Genomic DNA, 23,948 nt, shown 5'->3' with positions numbered 1-23,948 from the left:
ATTAAATAGAATACACAACAAGCAAAGTTGCCTATTAGATCTTAATCCTCACAAACCATGCCTCTTTTTAAGAGAATCTTTCAAAAATTGTAACAGATGAAATTCTGTAATCAAAGATTCAAAATGAATTTCATTGATTTTAAGACAAAACAATGGAAAATACTCTGAATATAATAGTCAGCGTCTGGAAGAAAGTTATGGACATCTATGTCTTTATGAAGAACTCAAGCAACAAATGAAATTAATAAAATTTCCCTTCTTTTTCCATAAAGTTTATTATTTGAGAGTTTAAATGATACTCTAAAGAAAGATATTGCTTTTTCCCTCGTATCATGTATGTCAGCCATTTAGAAATAATTTTCGAGGTGCACATGCTATATTACATTTAACAATAACATGTATGTGGGTTTGCATTTTGAATTTCCAATAATCTATATGCAAAATACAATTCATATTGAAAATAACCTTAGGTATCACTTACCTTAAGGTACAAAATATGTCAATATAAATTTTGATGATTTTTAATGAGCATTTTATAGAACTAAATAATTTTAGAAACTTAGATAATATAAGATACATGTATTGCAATTTTTAAGGTTAATATTTCAAATACATGACAAAATATGTATCATACATACTTTGTGGAAATTTTTTTCTTTTAAATATTTACTTTAGAGAGAGAGAGCTCAGTGGGGTGGGGGAGAGAGAGAGAGTCTGAAGCTGACTTTTTACTGAGCACGGTGCCTGATGTGGGGCGGCATCTCATGACTCTGAGACCATGACATGAGTTGAAACCAAGAGATGGACACAACTGAATGCAACGTCCAGTTGCCCCCCTTTGTGAAGATTCAAAGTGGAGGTACAATTTTTTTTTTAATATGAATGTGTGTGTTTATATATACAACTATATTTATATCCTTCTTCAGAAAATATTTCACTGGGGCACCTGGGTGGCTCAGTGGGATAAAGCCTCTGCTTTCAGCTCAGCTCATGATCCCAGGGTCCTGGGATGAAGTCCCACATCAGGTTCTCTGCTCAGTGGGGAGTCGGTTTCCCCCTCTCTTTCTGCCTGCCTCTCTGCCTACTTGTGATCTCTGTCAAATAAATAAATAAAACCTTTAAAAAATATTTCATTAATAAGAGAAAAGAATCACACTAATTGGCCTATAGGACACCAATATTTCATATAAGATTAATCCATAGCTATGGATTAAAAATTAATTACAATGTAAGAGTTTTTCTATCAATAAAATTACAAATGATTTAATTTTAGCTATTTTTTTAAAAAAATCAGTTCAAAGATATAGAAAACTATATTAACATCTATATCGTGTTCTTTCACTGCAGAATTCAAAAAGCCTTATTTTATGTTAGCTTATTCAAGCTAATATAATTTCTATTGTTTCTTCTCTGGAATGGAAAATGTTTCTGAAAAATCATTAGGTAGAAGGATTTTATTTTTATGTGTTTATAAGACAGCTGAGATTATATAATAATAGAAGATCTTAACTCTCTGAATTGTGAAGAGTAGCTATAATCCTTAAACCTTACTTTAGACTAGTATTTCCCAAAATATGTGCCATTTTGAAAATACTGGTCTAAATAAAGTTAAGCAGCCATCTCTAAGTCACAGCTTTTCAAAGACTCTGATTTAATAATATATTTTATGATTATCTAATAGTGTGTATATGATTTGCAGCCTTTTCAGAAACTAATTGATTGTAGATTCTTTTTCCTTCTTTCACAAGACGATCTGCTGATTACTGGACTGTAGAGTCTACTTTGAGACTGTAGCTATGGGCTTTCATGATAAAGAGTTTTAGAAGTAATTATATTAACGATACCATGAATTACACTTTTGAGTGTAAAAGAAAAAAAAGTTACGGAAAACACTGATGTTTATTATTTTTTTAAGATTTATTTATTTATTTGAGAGAGAGAGAGCAGGGGGCAGAGGGATGGAGCAAGAAAAAGAATCTTAAGCAGACTCCCCACTGAGCACAGAGCCTGATGTGTAGCTGGATCTCAGGACCTTGAGATCATGACCTGGACTAAAATCAAGATTCTGATGTTCAACCAGATGAGCCACCCCGGAGGCCCAAAACACTGCAATGTTTAAATCAAGGGGGCTGTATAATTATTTAAAGTATTATTTTCTACTTCTCTTAATTTAAATTCTAAATACTTTCATCATTATGAGCACCCTTGGTGGTCAGGTAGTACACTTCTCTACCAGAGACCACTGGAGAAATGGCTCAGTCTAGGTCATGGGCAGGGATAGTGCAAGACAAGTCTCAAGAATCTTGTGCCAAAAACCAAGAAAGATTAATGTGGTCATGTCAAAAAATCTTAGGACAAACTTAAAAGAATTTTCTCTTACCAAATTTGTGACAATCTGAGCATCTCCAACACAAATGATTTTAACAAATGGAGATCACTGATTCTAGGAAAATTGATTTACCATAAAAATACTACAAAGGGAGGGGCGCCTGGTGGCTCAGTGGATTAAAGCCTCTCTCTGCCTTTGACTCAAGTCATGATCCCAGGGTCCTGGGATTGAGCCCCACAGCGGGCTCTCTGCTGAGTAAGGAGCCTGCTTCCTCCTCTTGCTCTTTGCCTACTTGTGATCTCTGTCAAATAAATAAATAAAATCTTTAAAAATAAATAAAAATACTGCAAAGGGAAAACACCAAAAATATTTATTATTATCATTTGAGGCAGCTATTATACCAAATCCATGAAAATTGTTGTTAAAGGAAATTAATTAAACATGTAATCTGCTTTTTAGTAGAAGATACATTTCACAGTTAACCAAATAGTTTCACTTCACATAAGAATATTTGTTAATAAAGGCAGAATAAATGATAAAATTAGAATGTTATCATTCTATAATCTTTAGTAAAACTGGTGTTTTGGGCAAGAAACACCATTAATTATCAATAATAATCATTGATTACCATTAAAACTACTAGGTAAATGGTTATTGAATGTGATTTGTGCCGATCACCATTATTTCTGTTTCTTCTCTGTCAGCATACATGGTAGTCATACCTTCCCCAGTCTCCTCAAAGTTAGGCATAATCATGTGACTTGATATATGAATGAAAGTAAGTGTTACTTATGGGCAGAAACATTTAAGAACCACTCCATACTTGTCCATTTCATTCGTTCTCTGCCTTGGTGATTATAAAGAGTGCATTGATATGCAGATGTAATTCTGAGTCATCATAGGGTGGAAATTTGCAGGCTTTTATTGAATGAGAAATATTTTTTGTCATTTTGAGCCACTGAGATTTTGGATTTATTACTGCAGTGTAACATAGTCTTTCATGACTATTATAACGGGAAATTGAACACTTGATTGTGCTAAACTAACATCATAGATACAATTTTCTAGTAACAGGGGAAAACATCACTGTACAATGAAGAGATAAGAATATCATTACTCTCATCAAATGATGAATCTTAGAATCATTGGTGATATTTCTACTAGGTAAGAAGTGCCTCTGACAGAATACAATATGATGCATATATCATCTACATTTTATTTTAGACAAAAAGTTTAATATTAACGTGTGATTAGGTCTTAAGATTTAACTTCCAATCCACGGGATATTCAGAGGATAGAAGAATATGTTAAATGACATCACATAGCCAGAAAGTAAAACTAATGAAAGGACAACTGGTCTAGTCTCTTCGCCATATCAATGTGGAGGATGTGGGTGGAGGGGAGGTGGGGAGACTACTCTATATAGAGCCTTAACCAAATGCAACATTTGATTCCAAATTTGATCTAGGTTTAAACAAACTAGCTGTGGGGTGTAAGGAAGACAATAAGAAAAGTTTGAATATGAAATAGATATTAGCTAATATTAAGGAATTATTAGTTCTATTAGACGTAAAATTATTTTGAGTATTTAGGAATAAGTTTTATTTTTAAAAAATATTAATAGTAAAGTATTTAGAAGTGAGGTCACTTACTTTTAAGTATATCAACATATTTTTAAAAGGCTATAAATGTTTGATACAAATTTAATACATGGAAACAGAAGTATCATTTTAAAGATTCAGAACATAAAAATAATTGAACCAAAAGTTGAAAAAGGCAAAAAAGCTGAAGATTTATACAGATTATTTATAATTAATATAAATTAATTTTAAACTAGATTTCTAGTTTAAATTTCTACAAATTGAACTAATACTAATTATTTTACATTGGATCTCATTTCTCCACATCCTTGTCCTATTTTCTTTATTTAAGTATTATCAGGCCATTGAACCAATTACTATTGAGACTAGTCAACTCAACTATCTGATGCTATTTATTGCCAAGTGAAAATCAATAGAATCAACCATCATTGCCTACTCTAAAGAATTTAATTAATTGTTTTTAAATTTCCCATTTCATTGGCTTTGGAATGCTTCTCAAACGATATTGGAAATTTTCTTTCTTTTATAAACAATGTGTACATCATGAGGTCCTATTTTATCAACTAAATCTATCCCTCCTTCTCATTGATACTATCATTATTCTTGCTCTCTGGTTTCCAGTGGCATAGAATCCTTTCATTTCCTAGGATAATGGGCTCCCACTTTGCTCAGATATCTTAGTCATATAGATATCTCTGCCTGATTTTTCTCCTCCCTCTTTAACTAAACAGTTTAGGTCAAAAACTCAAAAATTACTTTTCCAGGAAAAATTTCCCAGATACCCCAGATTAAGTCAACATTCCCCACAGCTCTCCTTAAATGCTAACAGTACTTTATACATTCTCTCAGAACCTTAGCATAGTTTGTATTTATATTTTATATTTTTATGATATCCATTTCCCATAGATTCTTGGCTCCTAAGGATTATAATCATCCCTCTTTTGTTTACAGCTATATCCTTTGTCACTAAAACAAGGCCAACAATCAGAATGTGTTTCATAAAGATTTATTTAATCTCTTTTTGTTGTTGTTGTTGTTTTAGTTTGGGCATGTAAGGCAGTATGATATAGTGAAACACAAGGCAAATACATTGTTATATCCCTGAACTGTATAGCTATATTGTTATATAGAGATGCTGATTAAATATTTTTTATGAGAATGAATGAGATTGGAGCTCAGTCTGAGTCTTATGTCAGCTACATGCCTGCTTTAATTTTGATCTACACTTCTATGGTTTGCAGTTAATTACCTATAAAATGAGTTGTTTAAAGAAAGACTTTTAAGGATATTTTCAGCACTACAAAGCTGCAAAACTAAGATATTCAGTTATTTACTTTGCTATTGCAATTACTACATTTGATGCTAGTAATAGAATAACGTTTTGAGAATAGTCAACCACTTTGGATCAAGAAATATTTATTTAAAAACGTATATAGTGTCTTCATTTCACAACTGATATTCCAACAAGGTTTTTGTAGAACCTGACAAGCTAATTTTCACATTTATATAGAAGAACAAAGGGGAAGAAAAGTCAAGATATTCTTACAGAAGAATTAATTAGAAACCATGAACTACCAGATAGGACATCTTATTTTAAAGACATAAGGCTAAAAAGTATTGTGTTTGTACACTGATGGATGAGTAGTCTGAAAAATCGAATTGAGAGCCCAGAAACAAACCTATACATGCATAGAAACTTGATATATAACAGTTTTTTTGTGCATCATTAAAGAAGGATGGAATTCTCAATAAGTTAGGTAGAAAAATAAAAAAATTGCACCCCTAACTAAATCATCACAATCACCACCACCACCACCACCACTACCACCACCACCACCATCATCATCAACATCATCATGGCAGATTAAATATTTAAATGTTAAAGAAAATAATTATAGAGATTTATAAAGTAGTACAAAAATATTATCCCAGCATATGGAAGAACTTAAAACCCTAAAAACACTAAACATAAAGGAAGAAATTAATAAACTAGATTACACTGAAATGAAGAACTGTTCATTAAAAGATATAATAAAAAGAGTGGAAATGAAAGTCAAAATCTGGGAGAAGATATTTATGACACATGTAACTTACAAGTTCACAGCCAGAATAAAGAAATATCTCCTATGAGTCAATAAAAAAGAAAAACAATCCAATAAAAAAATTTAAACTTGGCAATGATTTTAACAAGCACTTAGAAAATATATGTACAAACAAACATCTAGAAAAACCAAATTGCCAATACCTAAAAACATTCAATTTCATTAGCAATCAATGAAAGGCATGTAATTTAAACCACAATTAGGCAACATTTGCAAATATCAGATAAGAAAAAATGAAAAAATATCAAGTTTGGTAGAGTATTATATCAAAGAGAATTGTCACACATGGCTCCAAGAATTGAGACTATATGAGTCCACTTAGCTTAACTACCAGCACTGAAAAGTGTGTCAACATAACTATTTATTCCAGAAAATTTTAGTTTATAAAGATAAGGCTTTAATAAATAACTTCACTGTATGCCTCAAGAAATTTCTAAAAAACAAATATATCAATAGCTTACTCTTCCTTGCAAACATCAGCATCTCTGGGAAATAGGTTGTTTACTTGGACAAATAGCTCACTCATCAGTCTTCCTTTTATCATGTCCACCATCCCTAATTTATTGTCATGAATTTTTCCCATTAACAATTAATTGTCTGAATTAAAACCCTCACCCTAAAACTTAAGTCTAGACACTCAATTCTTCTATTAATATTTCCTCCAAGATACTCTGTCATGAAATATTACTAAGATTCAGTCGAGGTGTTGTCCTCTCTTTGCAAAGTCAGTGTAATAACTTTTGTTTAATCAATAGACTATTCTGGTGGTTGTGTGTTTGTGGGTGGGTGGGGAGGGGGCTTGGCAGTCAATTATTCCAGCAATTTAGCATTACCTAATAGGTTTAAATATGAGTCTGTAATTCTACTCCTTGATATCTATCTTATACAAGAAGACTTGATACAAAAATATTCTTAATAGTGGCTGGAAACAAACCAAATACCCATCAACAGTGAAGCAGCACATAAACTTTGGCATATTTAATCAAAAAATGTTTTATAGTAACAAAAATAAACAAACTACAGTTATACCTACTAATGTGGATGAGGAAGAGAGAGCTCAGCTTCTCTTCATTACCAATTAAAATTTGTGTTATTATTCTAAAACTTAAAACCCAGCTAACACATACCTTTACTTATTCTTCAAAGTCAAATACACCTTAATTCTTCTGAACAAATACTGCAACTCTCTTTCTGAATTGTTGACTGAAAGAAGATATGCCATGTAGAGGTTCAAAAATGCCATGTTATTAAAAAAAAGGCAATAACCTTTTATTGCTTTAAAACACTTTTATATTTTCCCAAGTTACCTGAGATAAAAACTATAGTTTTTCTTTTTCTTTTTTTTTTTAAGATTTTATTTATTTATTTGACAGAGAGAGATCACAAACAGGCAGAGAGGCAGGCAGAGAGAAAGGAGGAAGCAGGCTCCCTGCTGAGCAGAGAGCCCGATGTGGGGCTCGATCCCAGAACCCTGGGATCATGACCTGAGCCGAAGGCAGCGGCTTAACCCACTGAGCCACCCAGGCGCCCAAAAACTATAGTTTTTCTATGCTGAAATAATCTTGCTTTCTAAGATTCTCATCAGTATCTTGTTCATGCATTTGTTTCTTGGTCTCCTGTTCCCAGGTATTTAGTGTTTTCATTCTGACATACTCTCTGTCTTCATACCCTTCTCCAAATGGGCTAGCAATAATCTGAATTAGCCAAAATTATTAATCAAAGAAGATATGATGAGCCATAATTACTTGAGCTTGCTTAGTCTCATTCTTCCAAATAAGGGTTTTTAAAAACTTTAATTTCTTTTCCACAGTGATTAGTTTATGGAAATAAGGCCTAACCCAATCAGCACAATTATTTCCCTGGTCACAAGCAATGATTCGGAATAAGCATGATGCCAATTCAGAGTAATAAGATGAGGGTCCATTTCACTGGGGTTTTCTAGAAATCCGCACCATTGCTCTTCTGAGAAAGTCACCAGAAGTGAGATCCTCTCTTGCTTTGATAGAATTATGTACAGATACAATTCAAGAACTGCTGCCAGCATTTTCTACTATGGGGGAATTCTGCTGTTGAAACGTCCCACCAGAGACAAGGGTAGCACTGAGAAGATAACAGATAAGTAGATCAAAGGCTATGTTTGAGCTACTCCTGAAGCATGCCTCTTCCGGAATTTTCAGTTATATAAGAAAAATAGAATCATTTTGTTTATATTGAACAAGTTTGCATGTAGGTCTTTATTGATGACAAAAATAACATCTTAACTGATAATGGGCTTTTTTCACTTTTGAAGAAAATATTTCTAAAATGGATTACTTTCTTCCCAGCTTTCTTAAGTCAGTAACTAAAAGGATCATAATTCTTTTTCTTGACAACTAGGGAACATAATTATGATTGTTCATTATTGTTTTATTTTTAGAAAGCAGAAATATTACTACTTGAGTCTCCACTAATGGTCAATGACACTGTAATTTTAAATGCATTTAATTCCTAAACCTTAGTATTACATATTAAAAAGACATATTAGTAAACACACATAATTAAGTCTAAATAAATATTGTTTTCCCATTGCAAACAAAAATTTTGTTTGCTTTTCAAGCAAAAATTTTATTTGCTCAAATCTAATTCTTGCTCAGTTCCTAAAAACAAATATCATAACATTGTTAATATTTGTGGAATACATTTATTCTCTCTTAAAACACCGCTTCCTGTGAACTTTTTGAGAGCCACAACATAATTAAAGTGCTGATTACTAAATGCCAAAAAACTCTGTAATTTTTAAATATTTTCTGTATCACACCAATAGCAGCATAATGTGTAGGTCCAAAGATTATTAAAAACAAACAAACAAAAACGGAGTGACATTCAGGCTGTCCCAGAAAAGAAGACAATAAGATATCTATCCATCTATCTATCTATATAAAAAATGCAGAGCATTCAAGGAATAATATAGATAGTACTAGCACTGAAAATCTGTATTATTAATTCATTCATACCTCATAATGTGTATGTATGTGTGTGTCTTTCTGTGTGTAAGGGGATCTTTTATTACAGTAACACATGAAGCAGTAGGTACTGTCCCCAAGACATGTAAGCATCATGATCAAAGTCCATTATAATAAACTCTTCTGGTTTGTTGTGTTATATTAGAATTTTTTTAATAAGTGATTATTGCTTGGGGCTTTTGAATCTTTTTATTATATGGAGGCTTTATTTCAACAGATTTTTGGAAGGACATTTACCTGCCTATCTAGAGCTAATCTGTTATCCACTGACTACTCTGCCTTTTGTCTCTGTACGACTACATCACTTAACGGATGATATCGTCTAAGAATGGTAAGAAAAGACAAAGAATCTCTTGCTCAAAGTGAGGGGCAAATAAAGAAGCTAACATTAAAATTCACTTTCAACTTATAGACATTTACCAGAAATAAGAACGATATATTTAGCTCATACAAAATTCAAAAATGTTACTTTATGGGATGAGATTACCATTTCCTGAATTACATAAGAAAATTTTCTGAGGTCGGTTGACTGAATCTTTATAACATTGTCATATTATTTATAGGTGATCAGATAGCTTCCTATCCTGATTTATATCACTAACATATTTATATTCTGTAACAAATACATGTTAAAATCAGTCTATGTATATATTAAAGAAAAAGTGTATGTTTAGAATCACAGCTTTTCTATCTTAACATGCAGTAATAACACTTTTAATGTGATTTAGCAAAATATCTACTTTGATGATTAACTTCCCTTCAAAAAGGGAGTCAAATTTTAACAAGCTGATACTGTGTACCCATTTGCTTTTGAGTAATAAAAACAAAAAGGAAAAGAGAAACTGAGAGTATAAGGCATGACTTTAGAAACTATAATATTTGTGCCATATAATGAAAAACAATAAACCAAACCTCTCTGGGCAAGAGAAAATATAGTCAGCACCATTTCCCACTTCAGTAAATGAAGAGATTGAGTTTAATTATACATTTATGAAGAAAATATACACCTAAAATATTTCCTTTTCAAAGCGTAGGAGGTTGGTTTTAATATCCCATCATCTCCCTTGAGTAGCTTCAACCAACATCCTTTATTAGGAAGAACAATCTCTACATTGAAAATATATATTTAGGATACTTTCTGGCTTGGTTCATGTCATGAAACATCGTATAGATCCCCATGGAGACATCTTGCATCTAGTAACAATAATTTGTTATAGCAGGAAAATATTTTTGAAATATTTTTAAAAATAACAAAAGCCTTACATTCACAGCTTCAGAATCACCTCAAATGTACAAATAGGATTAAAGAATGTCATTACACTTGCTTTGCGAAACAGAAGACAATTTTGACATATTTTATCCAAATAATATACCAACATTAAAGATACTTGGAAGACACTCAGATTTGCTCATTCAGATTAGAAATCATAGTCAGGTTTTTAAGCATTTAAAGAACTGTACCAGAAACCTATTAGCTCATGAATACAACATGACATTGGAATTCAGGAAACTAAATTAAAGGTATTTGGTCTTTTCCTTTTTTGGCTTACTTTATGTAAGGCTACTAAGCTATAATTTTTAAGCCATAGCTTAGAAAGATATCTCAAGAAAAACAAAATTATTCTGTATTTTATTCCGCCTTTCTATTTTATAGTTATAAAATGAATAGAATGTTTTAGTGGATTGTTTTCAGTTATCATGCTCTAAGAATCTTAATATCACAACAACTGGTACAAACATATTTATCAGTGACATTTAAACATAATTGCAGATTCATATTTCACAAATCATGTGTTAAAATTAATTAGCAGAATATAACTGTATTAGGCATAGTGATTTTTGTTATTAACTCTAAATGTATCTAACATTAGCTGAAATGGTTAAAAATTAGACTTAGTTAAATGTTTTTCATCATTGAAGACACCACCATTAGCCTTTATTCACACCACTGCAGAACTGAGTTAAAATTTATAGTTATAAATAAGGGCAAATATAACTACATTGTTAGAATACAAACTATATAAGAATTACTAGCCTTGACTCCAAGACTTTATACAAATGCTGCCTTTTTCTACAATTTAGTCTCACTGCAACTTTCTCAACATACATAATGGGAATACATACTATCTTATTTCTATTATTTTCTCTTTGGAATATTACAATATCCAAATAATTTTATGAGATCTCTATTTCGATATTTTATAAGAAAAGGAAGAAATCCATACACACTTAAGAAATCCATACACACTTAAAACCCTATACTGAAAATGTGTCAATATTGCATATCTTGCAATAATTAAAGAAATCATTTTTTCTTAAACTAGGTGAGAAGAACAATGAAATAACTAATAAATTGATATTTCTTAAGGAAGCTCACAAACAGAATTAGGTCATTTGCTAGTTGCCATGGTACCACATGCATAAGGTACTTTTGTTTTCCTGGTTGTACTATTCATACTTAGAGATTTTAAATTATAATATAGAGCATCTGTGGTTCCAGAAGAAATGTACTATTAATCCAATAATGTAATAGATAGCATCTTTCCTCTCCTACCCCAATGCTATATATTGACACTTGATTTTAAAACTCTTTTCCTTACAATTATAGTCTTTTTGTTTTGTTTAAAATGCAGTTATCAGTCATCATTTATTGTGTATTATGGCAAAAATTATCAAGAAAATGTTAATAAAATATATTCAATCCAAAAATATATTAAAAAATACAAGATGTTACATCAATTAAAAGTAGACCAGGGTCGCCTGGGTGGCTCAGTTGCTTAATTATCTGCCTTTGGCTCAGGTCATGATCTCAGGGTGCTGGGATCGCGGCCCTCGTCAGACTCCCTGTTCAACCAGGAGTCTGCTTCTCCCTCTACCTCTGCCCTTCCTCCCCCCACCACCGGTTTGTGCTTGCTCCCTTCCTTTCTCTCAAAATAAAAATAAAATCTTTTAAAAAAAGTAGACCGAAGAAATGGTTAACAACTCACGTGAACTCTTTATGGATAATGGCAAAGAACTGAGTATCAGGCATAAATGAAGAGAAAAAAGATGTTTTCAAATTCTAAATAAGTGGTTCAGAAGTTACTGTGGATGACTAGTTAATTGGGTAAATACACATTTTTTCCTGAATTTCTAAGAATTATTGTAAAATACACATAACATTAAATTTACCATCAACAGATTTTAAGTTATAGTTCAGTGGTATGAAATACATTCATAATGTGTAACCAGTACCAATATCCTTCTCTATAACTCTTACACCTTGTGTAAGTCACAAGATGTAAAAATGAAACTTTATATCCACTAAACTAAAATTCCCCCATTCCTACCCCAATCTCCATTGTATTTTCTTTCTCCTTGGTTTTGATTCCTTTAAGTATATCATATTCATGGAATCACACCATATAGTAGTTGTCATTTTGTGACTGGCTTATTTCACTTAGCATGATGTCCTCAAGTTTCCTCCATGTTGTAGCCAATGTCAGAATTTCCTTCCTTTTGAAGATTGAATGATATTCCATTGTATATTTATACCTCATTTTACTTAATCATTTATCCATCTATGGCCACATTTTAGCTATTGTAAATAATGCTGTTAGCAACATGGATGTACAAATATGTTTCTAAGACTCCACTTTCAGTTCTGTGGAATTGGTAGATAATATGATAATATGAATTGGTAGGTAATATGATAATTCTTTTTTAAAATTTTTAAGAAACTGCCACTGTTTTCCACAACAATTGTACCATTTTATATTCTCACAGTGCACAAGGTTTTCAATTTCTCCACATCCTGTCAACATGTGTTATCTTCTGTTTCATTTTCTTTAGTTTTGTTTTTAATTTTAGCCATCTTAATGCTGTGAAGCTGTGGGAGGATATGCTTTTGGACACTTCCTCTTTCTTATAATGTATCTTTTCCTGTGGATCCCATAAAACATTCTGCCCTGGGGCTTTTGTCCTCTCCCTGTCACTCTTGATTCTCTGCATGATTATTGCCAAGGTAACATCATCATCATCAACATTTCATCAATGAAGAAAATGTTCTATAATCTATGCTATTCCATGCAGTAGCTCCTGCCTGTATATGGTTACTAAACATGTAAATCGTGGCTAATGGTACTGAGGAAATTAAATTCTAGTTACATTTCTTTTTTTTTTTTTTTTTTTTTTTTTTTTTTAGTTTAAAGCCACATGTGACAAGTGGTTATTACATCAGCTAACACATTGAATTCTTTTTCTTCCTGAGCTCCAACCTCATGTATCCAACTGCTCCTATAATATATTTGTCTAGATTCACTAAGTATTCAAAATTTCACGTTAGACTCTATCACTTTCTTCAGTCCAACACCTAATTTGGTTAATTCAATAATATCAACTTTGTCCAAAGTGGAGGTATTCAAATTGTCCTTTACTCTTTACTCTGCTTCATACCCCATATCCAGTAAACCATATATCCTGTTATTCAGACCTAAAAATGTCTCCCAAATCTGTCTTTTGTTATTCAAAATACATATAATTATTTCTTACACAATACCATCAACAATCTGCTTTTTAGAGAACTCTCAAGGGAAGCTCATTGACGTTAATATAAAGTTAATATTTCTTAAATTCTTCAGATGTCACTTTTCTGGTGAATTCTTCAAATCTAGTCAGAAGCATGAACTCCATCATCTTTCTTCTCATAACTTGTTTATGTCACTATCACCTCTTTTGTTACGTTATGTTAAAATTCTTCCCTTACCTGTTTAGTCCCTTGGACCTATTCTCTTGTATGAATTGTTTTTATATTTCAAGTGTTCTGCTTCATCCTAGAATATTTAGATAACTAATTACAATTTATGAGCTAAATGTTGAGAATTCAGAAACCTAACTAGACAATTCCTAACTACAAAGGAGAAATAAGCCTATTTCAAAACAAATCCATGGCGATTTTTATTCACTTATTAAAGGATTAAGCAGCTAAGATTTATATTGGTATTTCATTCATGTGTAGTCTTTGGAGAAATCAGTTTGGTTTCTATGATACTTAAAAAATCAAATGCTGTTTTTAAAGGTAATTATAGAAGATAAGAAAACATCTTCAACAGCAATGCAGTATGTGATGCCCTTTGGTGACTTTATACTGTATCATCGGACTGTCATGAAGCAATGATGAATTATACCTTTTAGCATCAATATTGAGTCTCATTCATTACTTTCTTAGGTTCCATGCTTTATATCAAAAAGACAAATGCCAGGATAAATTCATACTTTATAAAAATATATATTTTTAAAGAACTGCAGGACAGCATTGGAGAGCTACATACCAGGACTCATAGCTCCTATCCCATCTATGTGCAGTTTGTTTGTTTTCATTTTTTTTAATTTGGGGAAAAAACACTATTGATAGATTATTAACTTTTAATGCTTGGAAGCTGTAATTTAATTTTACATAAATTGTATTTGTGATCTATAACAGAGGTCCAGAATACAAAGTTACTCACTTGTAAAGGATAATAGATTACATTACACGATCATTTGTATTAGATGTATATGCTTCTTATATTTATTTAATTAGATAAAATAAATATGTGATTGTGTTATAATGCTGTGTATTGAATTCAAACTTTTGTTTGGAGAAATAAGGACTAGAATCTTCAATATTTCATTTAATACAGATTTTTAAAAATGTTTTATAAGTGGTATAATATCAGTAATTGTGTTTTATCATTTTCCAACACGTTTCTTACTTCACATCAAATTTTCAGAATTCACAGTGACAGAATTTATACCTAACTGGGTCTTTTCATTCAAAGTCCATTATTATTTCTATAATATCTCACTGCTACATGAAATATGAGTGTACTAAATGCGTGGTATACTATGATAATTCCGCTACTATTCTTACTAAAACAAAATATTTTAAAGGGTTCAATCTTTTACAAATTAAATTATGTATTCCATTTGTACACACTAACCTACCAGCGTATTCTCAGTGTTTAATTAATTAGTTTACTCATATGCTTTCCTATCTAACATTCTTTTTTACTTTAAAGTGAAAACTAAATACAGAAGGTGCAGGTAAGAGTCTATTTGAAGACATCAGCACTCTTATTTTTTAATGTGTTGATAATTATACTCAATTAAATCCATACTGCATTTCCAGGGAAAATATATACATGATCTTTCAACCTCATAGAATCTTCATGAGGAAAGTCATTACTAGTGTACTCCTTTTTGGTATAGACAATAAAATAGAGTTTTACTAAATAAAAGAACAAGTTGGTAGCCAAGGTAATAAAATGTATGCTCCATATTTCCTAGTCATTGCCTAGTCAATCTCACCATATTTATATTTTTTATTTTGTTGTTGATTAAAAAAAATTTGACCTTAAAATAAAGTATTTATTAAGTACTTCTTTTTGTGATTCCCCCGTTTCTCTTACTGGAAAACTAAGATTGAACTACTAAAGCACAATTTCTTCTCTTGGCCTATGTCTCCAACACGAGGTGTTACCTTAGGTAAACATGATGACTGGGGAAACAGTATCAACATTAGATAAATATATTTGCTCATAAAAAGTGTCAGAAGTCACTTACTTCTGCACTTTGGCATGCTTTATTTCTTCATAGAATTTTTTCTAATATCCATTTAATGGGTTAATTATCTGCTTACCTAGGAAATAAATTTTAAAATAAATATAGAACCTGTGGTAATATCTGCGCACAAATTTGTGCATTTTCTCAAACAGTCTCTGACTTTCTGTGTTTCACACTAAGTACAGAACTCATTTTTATGTCTAGGCTATGTCCCATGTTCCTCTACTCCCTTCTTGCCCCATCCCTGCTTCCCGACATGCTCTTAGGAGTTGTGGAGTGCCAAAACATCACGCAGCAAGAATCAGTATGTGTTTACACCTCTCATTATACACCTGATACCAGTAGGGTCTCAAATTATTCATTCCACAAAAATCAATGAATTCCCTGATCCAGAGGAAAGCAGAAAGAAATGGGGAAAAAAAAATGTTACTATTCCATTGCCCTAAAATCCTCTAATGCTTCACTTAAAAATAAGTAAGTTAAACCTAGATTTTGAGTATCCAGAATATTTGAATGAGCACACACATGCACACAAACACACTCTCATCTAAATGGATGCAGAAGCATATACTCATTTAAATAGGTATATAGATACATATAGATATGTATTTTTATCTATCACTCTATCATCTTTACAAGTATTAAGAACATAATTAATATTTTGAATACTAAGGAACTATTATTTGAGGGAAATGTATATGTTGTTATATCCAAATACAAAGGGATATTAAAGAATGGGAACATTAAAATCTAAAATAAGGAAGTAAAATTAATTGCAAAGCAAAGAGGTATAAATGTAATTAGGATTCAGATATTTCGAGCTTAGGAGAATTTTAAGTAAAATGTGGTACAAACTCCTCTTATTTCAAATGTTCAGAAAAAATAAATTCACAGTTTTATTAAAAAGCTAGGGTAGATCTAAAATCCTAGTTTGTATTCTGAGTTCATTCCAGTGCCACTTATTGAGTTCAGTTAATTATATCACATTTCCTGTTTCTGAAGGAGAAAAATAGCCTTGTAAAATTTCACTAAGAAGATTTAAGAATGATTCAGTTCTTTCAACTAAGCATATATAAATATGGATTATTTTAAATGTGCTGAAATGCCAATATTCTCTATAAACTCTATTCCCAAAAGGGAGGTTATGACAGGTTAGACAAACTGTTGGTAAATGTAAAAATTCATATGATGTCCTATGATGTCAGAACATTAAATTTATTTACTCCATACTGTACAATTTAATTTTCTCCATATTATAAACATATACCTAAGAGTTTTGAGTAAAAATATAGGAATGACCATCATAGTATAAAAACATCTATTATAAATTCAGCTTTTTTTTTTAAGTAGCCATTTTTCTTTAATTGCAACTAAAAAGTACCACCATAAATAACCAAATATCTTAAATACTGAAACAAAACATTGAAGATAAAGAAATTCAACGATACTGACCTTAATCAAAGGGTGTACTTGAGAGTACACTACAACTCTACTTTCAGATGAAGAAAAAAGAAAAAAAATATCTATTTGTTTTATTAAGGATTGATTTTGAATACAAATCATGCTATTGCTCTGTATGATCTTGATTGAGTAGTGTATCATCCTTACTCCTTAGCAAAGTAATGGGAAGTACTTAAAATCCTTTCAAGCATATATTATAAATGGAAACATAAAATTTCTCTTGATTGGTTATTTTCTTTTTCTCCACCTACCACCAAAACCCTCCCAAACTTCCCCAACTCTGCCCATGAATGCAGTTATCTCCTACCTTGGTAATGGCTTCATGAAGGTTGAAAAAAGGATCCATTTCTTCAATTTTTCTTGCACGTTTAGGGAAAAGGGCCTCAGAGAGAAAACTTGGACCCTGCAGAAAAATCAGAAAAGAGACATTTAAAACTCTTCATTGATTTTTTTTTTCAAGTGCTTATTGGATTTTCCTTAAAGATTCAAAAGGGCTCTAAATTGCGTTAAGTTTTCTGTTGATTGTTGGCCTTCATTCTACTGATCTAATTAACCAATTGCAGACCACTTATATAAAAAATGAGTAGAATTCTATAACTCTTATTTTTATTTACAAAAGATTATTTTTGGGGGGGCACCTGGGTGGCTCAGTGGGTTAAAGCTCTGCCTTCAGCTCAGGTCATATTCCCAGGGTCCTGGGATCAAGCCCCGCATCAGGCTCTCTGCTCAGCGGGAATCCTGCTTCCTCCTCTCTCTCTGCCTGCCTCTCTGCCTAATTGTGATCTCTATCTGTTAAATAAATAAATAAAATCTTTAAAAAAAAAAGATTTTTTTTTTTTATTTAGAGGAGATAATTCTTTGCAGCCCTCTCTTTTCTCAAATGCAGGCTTATATGTAAAGCAAGATATCTTGAAGACAAAACCTATATGTGAAACCCTTTCTTTGATTTATATATTGAATTTTATGTTCTAAGGCTGGTAGGATAGAATGTTTTTGACAAACATGATTACCATCTTAAAAAGCCTAGGCAAAAGTGTATAGGACATTTTAAATATTGCAAAATTCACTTCAAAGTGATAGTAAGATATTCTGGGTAGATTGGTCTCATGGTTCCACATACTTCCAATAAAATGAGAGCATGCTGACTCTATCAGAAACTTGGTATTATGATGCTTGAAATCAGTCGAACATATTTTTTTTAATCAGAAAAAAATTTAACTAGTCATTTTGTATTTCCATGTGTAAACAAATTTCAGAGTATAATAAGACACAGGATGCTGACAATGTTAGCATCTACTATGGTCTAAATATGCATGTTCATCTAAAATTCCTATAATGGAATCCTAATCTCCAAGGAAATCGTGTTAGGAGATGGGGCATTTAGGAAATGATCAGGTCATGAGGGTTTCATCCATGTAATTGGGATTAGTGCCCTTATAGAACAGACTTCACAGAACTCCCTAGCACCTTCCTTTAGGTGAGGATACAACAAAAAGTTTGCAACCTGGAAAACGGTCCTCACTCAGTCATGTTGGCACCCTGATCTTGGATTTCCTACCTCCAGAACTGTGAGAAATTACATTCCGTTGCTTATTATGGCACTCAGTTTGTGATACTTTGATACAGTAGTCCAAAAGGACTAAAACTCTATCCAAAATAATGATCTTGTAGCTATCAACATTCTTAACATCCAATGAGATGATTATTACTTAACCATATAAATATAGCTTTTACTTGAAAACCTGAAGTAACTAGGATTTGTCTAGAAAATAGAAGAATCGCGACAGGATGTATGTTTATAGGTAGACTACTGAATGATAGATAATCTTTATGAAGGCTATCATAGGGAAGAAGGGGTCAAGCAAATCTAACCAGCAATGACTACAACAGGGCAACCAATTTAAATTGAATTCTATTATTTAATAAATTAAATATTTAAATAACTATCTAATAAAGCTATTTATTAGAGCAATACAGCACAGACTACTTTGGGATTATCAATCATGAGAACGAAAGAATAATGGAGTTAATTGACTCTGAAGTCATACCAACATATCAGGGCAGGACTAAACCCAGCATATTAGCAATTTCCTAGAAATTAAACAATGCTGTTATCAGGCACACTCTTCATCCCCTATTTTTAACAAAACTGTGATCAAACAAAAGTAATTTATCTGTTTGCTTCAGAATATACCCACTTTTGGATGATAAAACCAAATACCAGCAGCTGATTTATAAACACATGTTTTATGTTCCTCTCCTCATTTTGCCCTCCAACCTAAAACTAATCTCTGTCAGAAACTCTGCCCAGTTCCAACCATTACTCCACTTTTTAAGCTTTACCATAAAACCACACAACCAGGCTAAAATATTATAAATAGCTTTCCCTAATTTCCCCATTTAGAGAGAGTCTACTAAGACTCAGTGTTATGGGTTGAATAATTCATATATTCAAGTTCTAACCTTCACTATCTCAGAATCTGATCTTATTTGGAAATAGGTCATTGCAGATGTAGCTACCTAATCTAGAATGAGGTTATACTGGAGTGAGTGGGGCCCTAATACAGTATGACTGGTGTCCTTTAAAAAGAGAAAATTTGGAGATAGATGTGCAGCACAGGGAGAAAACCATGTGAACACAAGGACAGAGATTGTGGAGTGATGAGTCTACAAGCAAAAGGAACATCAAAGCTTGCCAGAAAATCACCGGAAGCTAGGTAAGAGGCTTGGGACAGATTTTTTGGTCACACTTCTCAGAAGGAACCACCTCTAATACTACACTGAACGATAGATGTCTGCATCCCCAATCTGTGGTGCTTTGTTATGGCAGCCCTAGAAAACCAATACGCTCAGCCAGGATGTTATTCTTCCTCACGACAATAGGTCTCATAAACTTAATTTTTTTTTTTTTTATCAGTAAGGATTTTTGGAGACATTTTGGGCAGTCAACATAAAAATACATTAAAATTTTGGTTTTCCCACTTAATAATTATGTCATCTTAAACATCTTAATCTCCAAAGGATGAGTTACCACATCTGAAAAACTTCAATAGCATCTACTTCACAGAGATATTGTGAACTGTCCAATGCCTGACACACAGGACATACTATATTAATGGCATTGATGATAAGGCTAATGGTAATAAATATCATAACAATGTTGGTAAGGGTGGTGGTAAGGTGGTGGTAATTTCAGTAGGATGCTGAATTAAAGGAAATCCAAAGACTGCTCTAGGATCCTATGAAAGACAGGGTATAGTTTGTATTTAGATATGTTTGTTTTTCTAAAGAGAAATACCTTTTAATCAACTTAATAAAAGAATGGCAAGAATAATTTGTGGCATTCATTTTCATTTAATAATTTAAGCCTGAAGTCCTAAAGAAGTTTGTTTCACCGGTGGTTTTAAAAGAACTTCTTGACATAATTTTATTTTATTAGTTTACTCAGCAAAACAAAACTTCATAAATAGTGCAAAGGTAAAATATCAGCCTGCCTCAAATTGAACGATACCGTGGAAGATAAACAGGGAGTTATAATTAATGAGGTTTTTATTGAACTTTCAATTATTTAGTAGCAGTACATGTTAATTTAAATTATCCATATGAGCCTTTTCTCCTGTGTAATCCATTTCTTTCTCTTATTCCTTCATGTATCTCTTGCCATTCTTTGTTTCTACTGCCTCATTTATTTATTATCTTTGCTTCTACGGCCTTATTTATTTATTTTAAAAAACACTCATGTGACCCTTCTATATGCTATTTACTACACTAAGTGCAAGACACGATCCTTAATCTCATGGAGCTTAATCTAATGGGAATTGAACACACAATACATCAAATATCACTGTCTTTGAAAACATTAAGTTACTCCCATTCTTTACATATATGTGTGTATATCACATAAAACATTATCATTCATAGACTGGCATTTATATATCCTGATATAAAAATAAGGAGAAAATTAAAAGAAGGATATATGCTTTGTGAAAGTTTTCTACTACTATTACATTAATTCTGAGTGATGGCTGTTTAATAATGGCTCCCATCTGTAGATGAAGAGAGAAGTTAAGCACCATTAACCACTTAGAAAGGACTTTTGTTTAGAACAATTATTGATAGTTTAAAATAAAGGAGTAAATCAAGATATGTGAAAAACTTAATACTCTATGCCTGCCAACTGAAGACCCTTATAAAGATATTACAGAAGAAAAGATATTGATAAGAAAATTCTATCTAGAATATGGTGTAAAATTCCATTTGTCTCCAGTCACTGCTTTACTTGTCCTTTCTGTAAGATTTCACCATATTTAGGACACCTTCTTTCTTTCAATTCTTTTGTCTAAAGTCACTGATTTGACCCAGCTGGTTCTCTGCATGTATATTATTATCTTCCCGAACTGGGTTTTCTTTTTTTTTTTAATCTTACTATCATTTTTAGGTGGTCTACTCTCAGTCTTCTCTTTTCCACAGGCTAAGTGGTTTTATCTACTTTTCTGACTTCAACTACCATCTTCAAAATGGTAATTTCTAAATCTTTATCTCCAGATTTCTTTCTTTCTCATAACTATTTCACACTATTTCCAAATAACTTTTGTTAATAGTGTAGCAGCCCATTCACCAAACTGGACCCAACCTTACCTTTACTATGTCTGTTCCTATAGTTGGGCCATTTCCTCATCTGCCTGAAATGTTCTTCCTCCATCTGGTTATCAGGTTTCTTCCTATAGTTGCTTTCCTTGATCTTCACCAACACATCAGAGTTCATTGTGCTCTTGTCAGTGTTTCCATATCACTTTATACTTACTTTTCCTCATCATTTATTACACTGTGGTTTTCTTACATTTATTTATTTATTTTACTATACTAGGAGCCTTTTAAGACATGGGAGCCCTTTTGTATTAAAATAGTAAAAACGGGGGCACCTGGGTGGCTCAGTGGGTTAAAGTCTCTGCCTTCAGCTCAGGTCATGATCCCAGGGTACTGGGATCGGGCCTCACATTGGGTTCTCTGCTCAAGCAGGGAGCCTGTTTCCTCCTCTCTCTCTGCCTACTTGGTGATCTCTGTCTGTCAAATAAATAAATAAAATCTTTAAAAAAATAGTAAAAAATGCCAGACACCTTTGAGTAAGTTGTTAATTTTTCAATCTTAGTATTATCAATCCATAAGGTTAAAAACATGTAAACATGCTGGTTCTTCACAAAGAGTTCATGTCAAAATTAATCAAAGGAACAAAGGACAAAAATGTGCTCAGGAAGGAGGAAAGGACTACATTAAAACTGGGTGGTGTCTGATTTCTTTCACATTTGTCAGGAATTGCTTTTTTTATGCAAGCAAAAGTTAGAGTTTTGAAATTTAAATTACTATAAATAGGTGATTGTGTATTATCCTTGTGAAATTTCTCGTTTAAAATCTACAACTGTTAAGGTTTAAAAACCATTTCTGTGGGAGACAAGAAGTCCTTAGAGTGTTCTGAATAGAGCAAGGGATATTCTCAAGTGTGTGTTGAGGAGGGCACACATTGACATCTATGTGGGGGATAACTTTTAAAAAGATATGATGGGAAGCAGGGAGTTTACCCAGAAGGCTGTTGCAGTACCACAGTGAGAAACTGGAAGAGACTAAACCAGGACAGTTGCAGTAGAACTAGGGAGGAGGGGATCAGTTTAACGGATGTTGAAGATAAAATGTTTACGATGAAGTGCTTGGTAATTAACTGGTTGTGGAAGTCTTAAAAAGGAGTCAAGATTGCAAGTATTTCTAGATTTGATAAAATAAGTGGATACATATTTCATTACCTTAGAAAATATAGAAACACATGATTTAGGACAAAAGAAACTAGATTTTAAATTTTTGAAGTAAGGTGTTTGTAAGTTATCCATATAAACTTATCCCAGAAGAGGAGCCACTATATTATTCAAGATCTGTTTGGCTCATGACCAAATTCTAAACTGGAATAAAAATAATTTGAGGGGTGCCCAGGTAGCTCAGTGGATTAAGTCTCTGCCTTTGGCTGAGGTTATGATCTCAGGGTTCTGGGATCGAGCCCAGCTTCAGGTTTTCTGCTCAGCAGGGAGTCTGCTTTCCCTAGACCCCCGCCTGACTCTCCCTACTTGTGATCTCTGTCTGTCAAATAAATAAATAAAACATTTAAAAAATAATAATTTGAGAAGCATGCACATAATAAATGTAAAGAACACCATATGTAGTCTTAGAAGTACGATGAATATAGCCCATATATAGTCTTAGAAGTACAGGGAATATAGCCAAGATCTCTGAGAAATAGCAAAAACTCTGAATGGCACCTATACTTAAGGAAAAATAAAAATAAAATCCATGAAAACATTATAGATAGAATAATCAGAGAAAGTGAAAAGTAGCATCCGAGTTTGACTTTACGGGAGAAAGAAAGGTAGAGAATGTCTGGCAAAGAATAATCAATGCTTCAAAGGAAGTAAAGAAATACAATAAGATGAAAATTATCCATTGGAAGTAGCATTTCAAAGGCTCCTGGTATCTTTTGTCAGAGGGGTTTCTATGGATTAGTGAGCACAGGAGACAATGCAATCAGCTGAGGAGTAAAAGTGAGAAGTGCAACATTATGAACTACCTTATTCTCTCTAGAAATTCACATTAGGTTGAAAAGTTAAAAAACACTTATCATTACCTAAAGAGAGTTAAAGAATCAAAGAAAAGTTCATTTATTGTGTTTTAGAGAGGATCAATGTGGACTTATTTTTTTAATGTGAGAGAAAGTATCTAGAAGATAACAAGGTATTTTTTTTAAAAAAAAAAAAAGCAGGGAAATCTTAGGGAAATAAATAGATTATAGGATTACAGGGAAAGAATTAAAGCTCAGGAAAGCTACCCAGAA

The 23,948-nt window shown here is 32.3% G+C and overlaps 1 protein-coding gene across 5 annotated transcripts in view; it reads right to left on the bottom strand.

Annotated features, from left to right (window-relative positions):
• Positions 1-23,948, bottom strand: part of NAALADL2 (N-acetylated alpha-linked acidic dipeptidase like 2) — a 1,340,010-nt gene that overhangs the window by 145,505 nt on the left and 1,170,557 nt on the right. For all 5 annotated transcript variants that reach the window (XM_004756608.3, XM_045088639.1, XM_004756611.3 and 2 more), the window contains one exon: positions 17,385-17,480. In XM_004756608.3, coding sequence (XP_004756665.1) covers positions 17,385-17,480 — 96 coding nt within the window. The remainder of the gene's footprint in view (positions 1-17,384; positions 17,481-23,948) is intronic.

The sequence above is a fragment of the Mustela putorius genome, unplaced genomic scaffold (assembly GCF_011764305.1).
Source record: "Mustela putorius furo isolate JIRA1106 unplaced genomic scaffold, ASM1176430v1.1 tig00003834_pilon_pilon_pilon, whole genome shotgun sequence".
Taxonomy (NCBI): Eukaryota; Metazoa; Chordata; class Mammalia; order Carnivora; family Mustelidae; genus Mustela; species Mustela putorius.
This window is presented reverse-complemented; position numbering and strand designations above follow the sequence as displayed.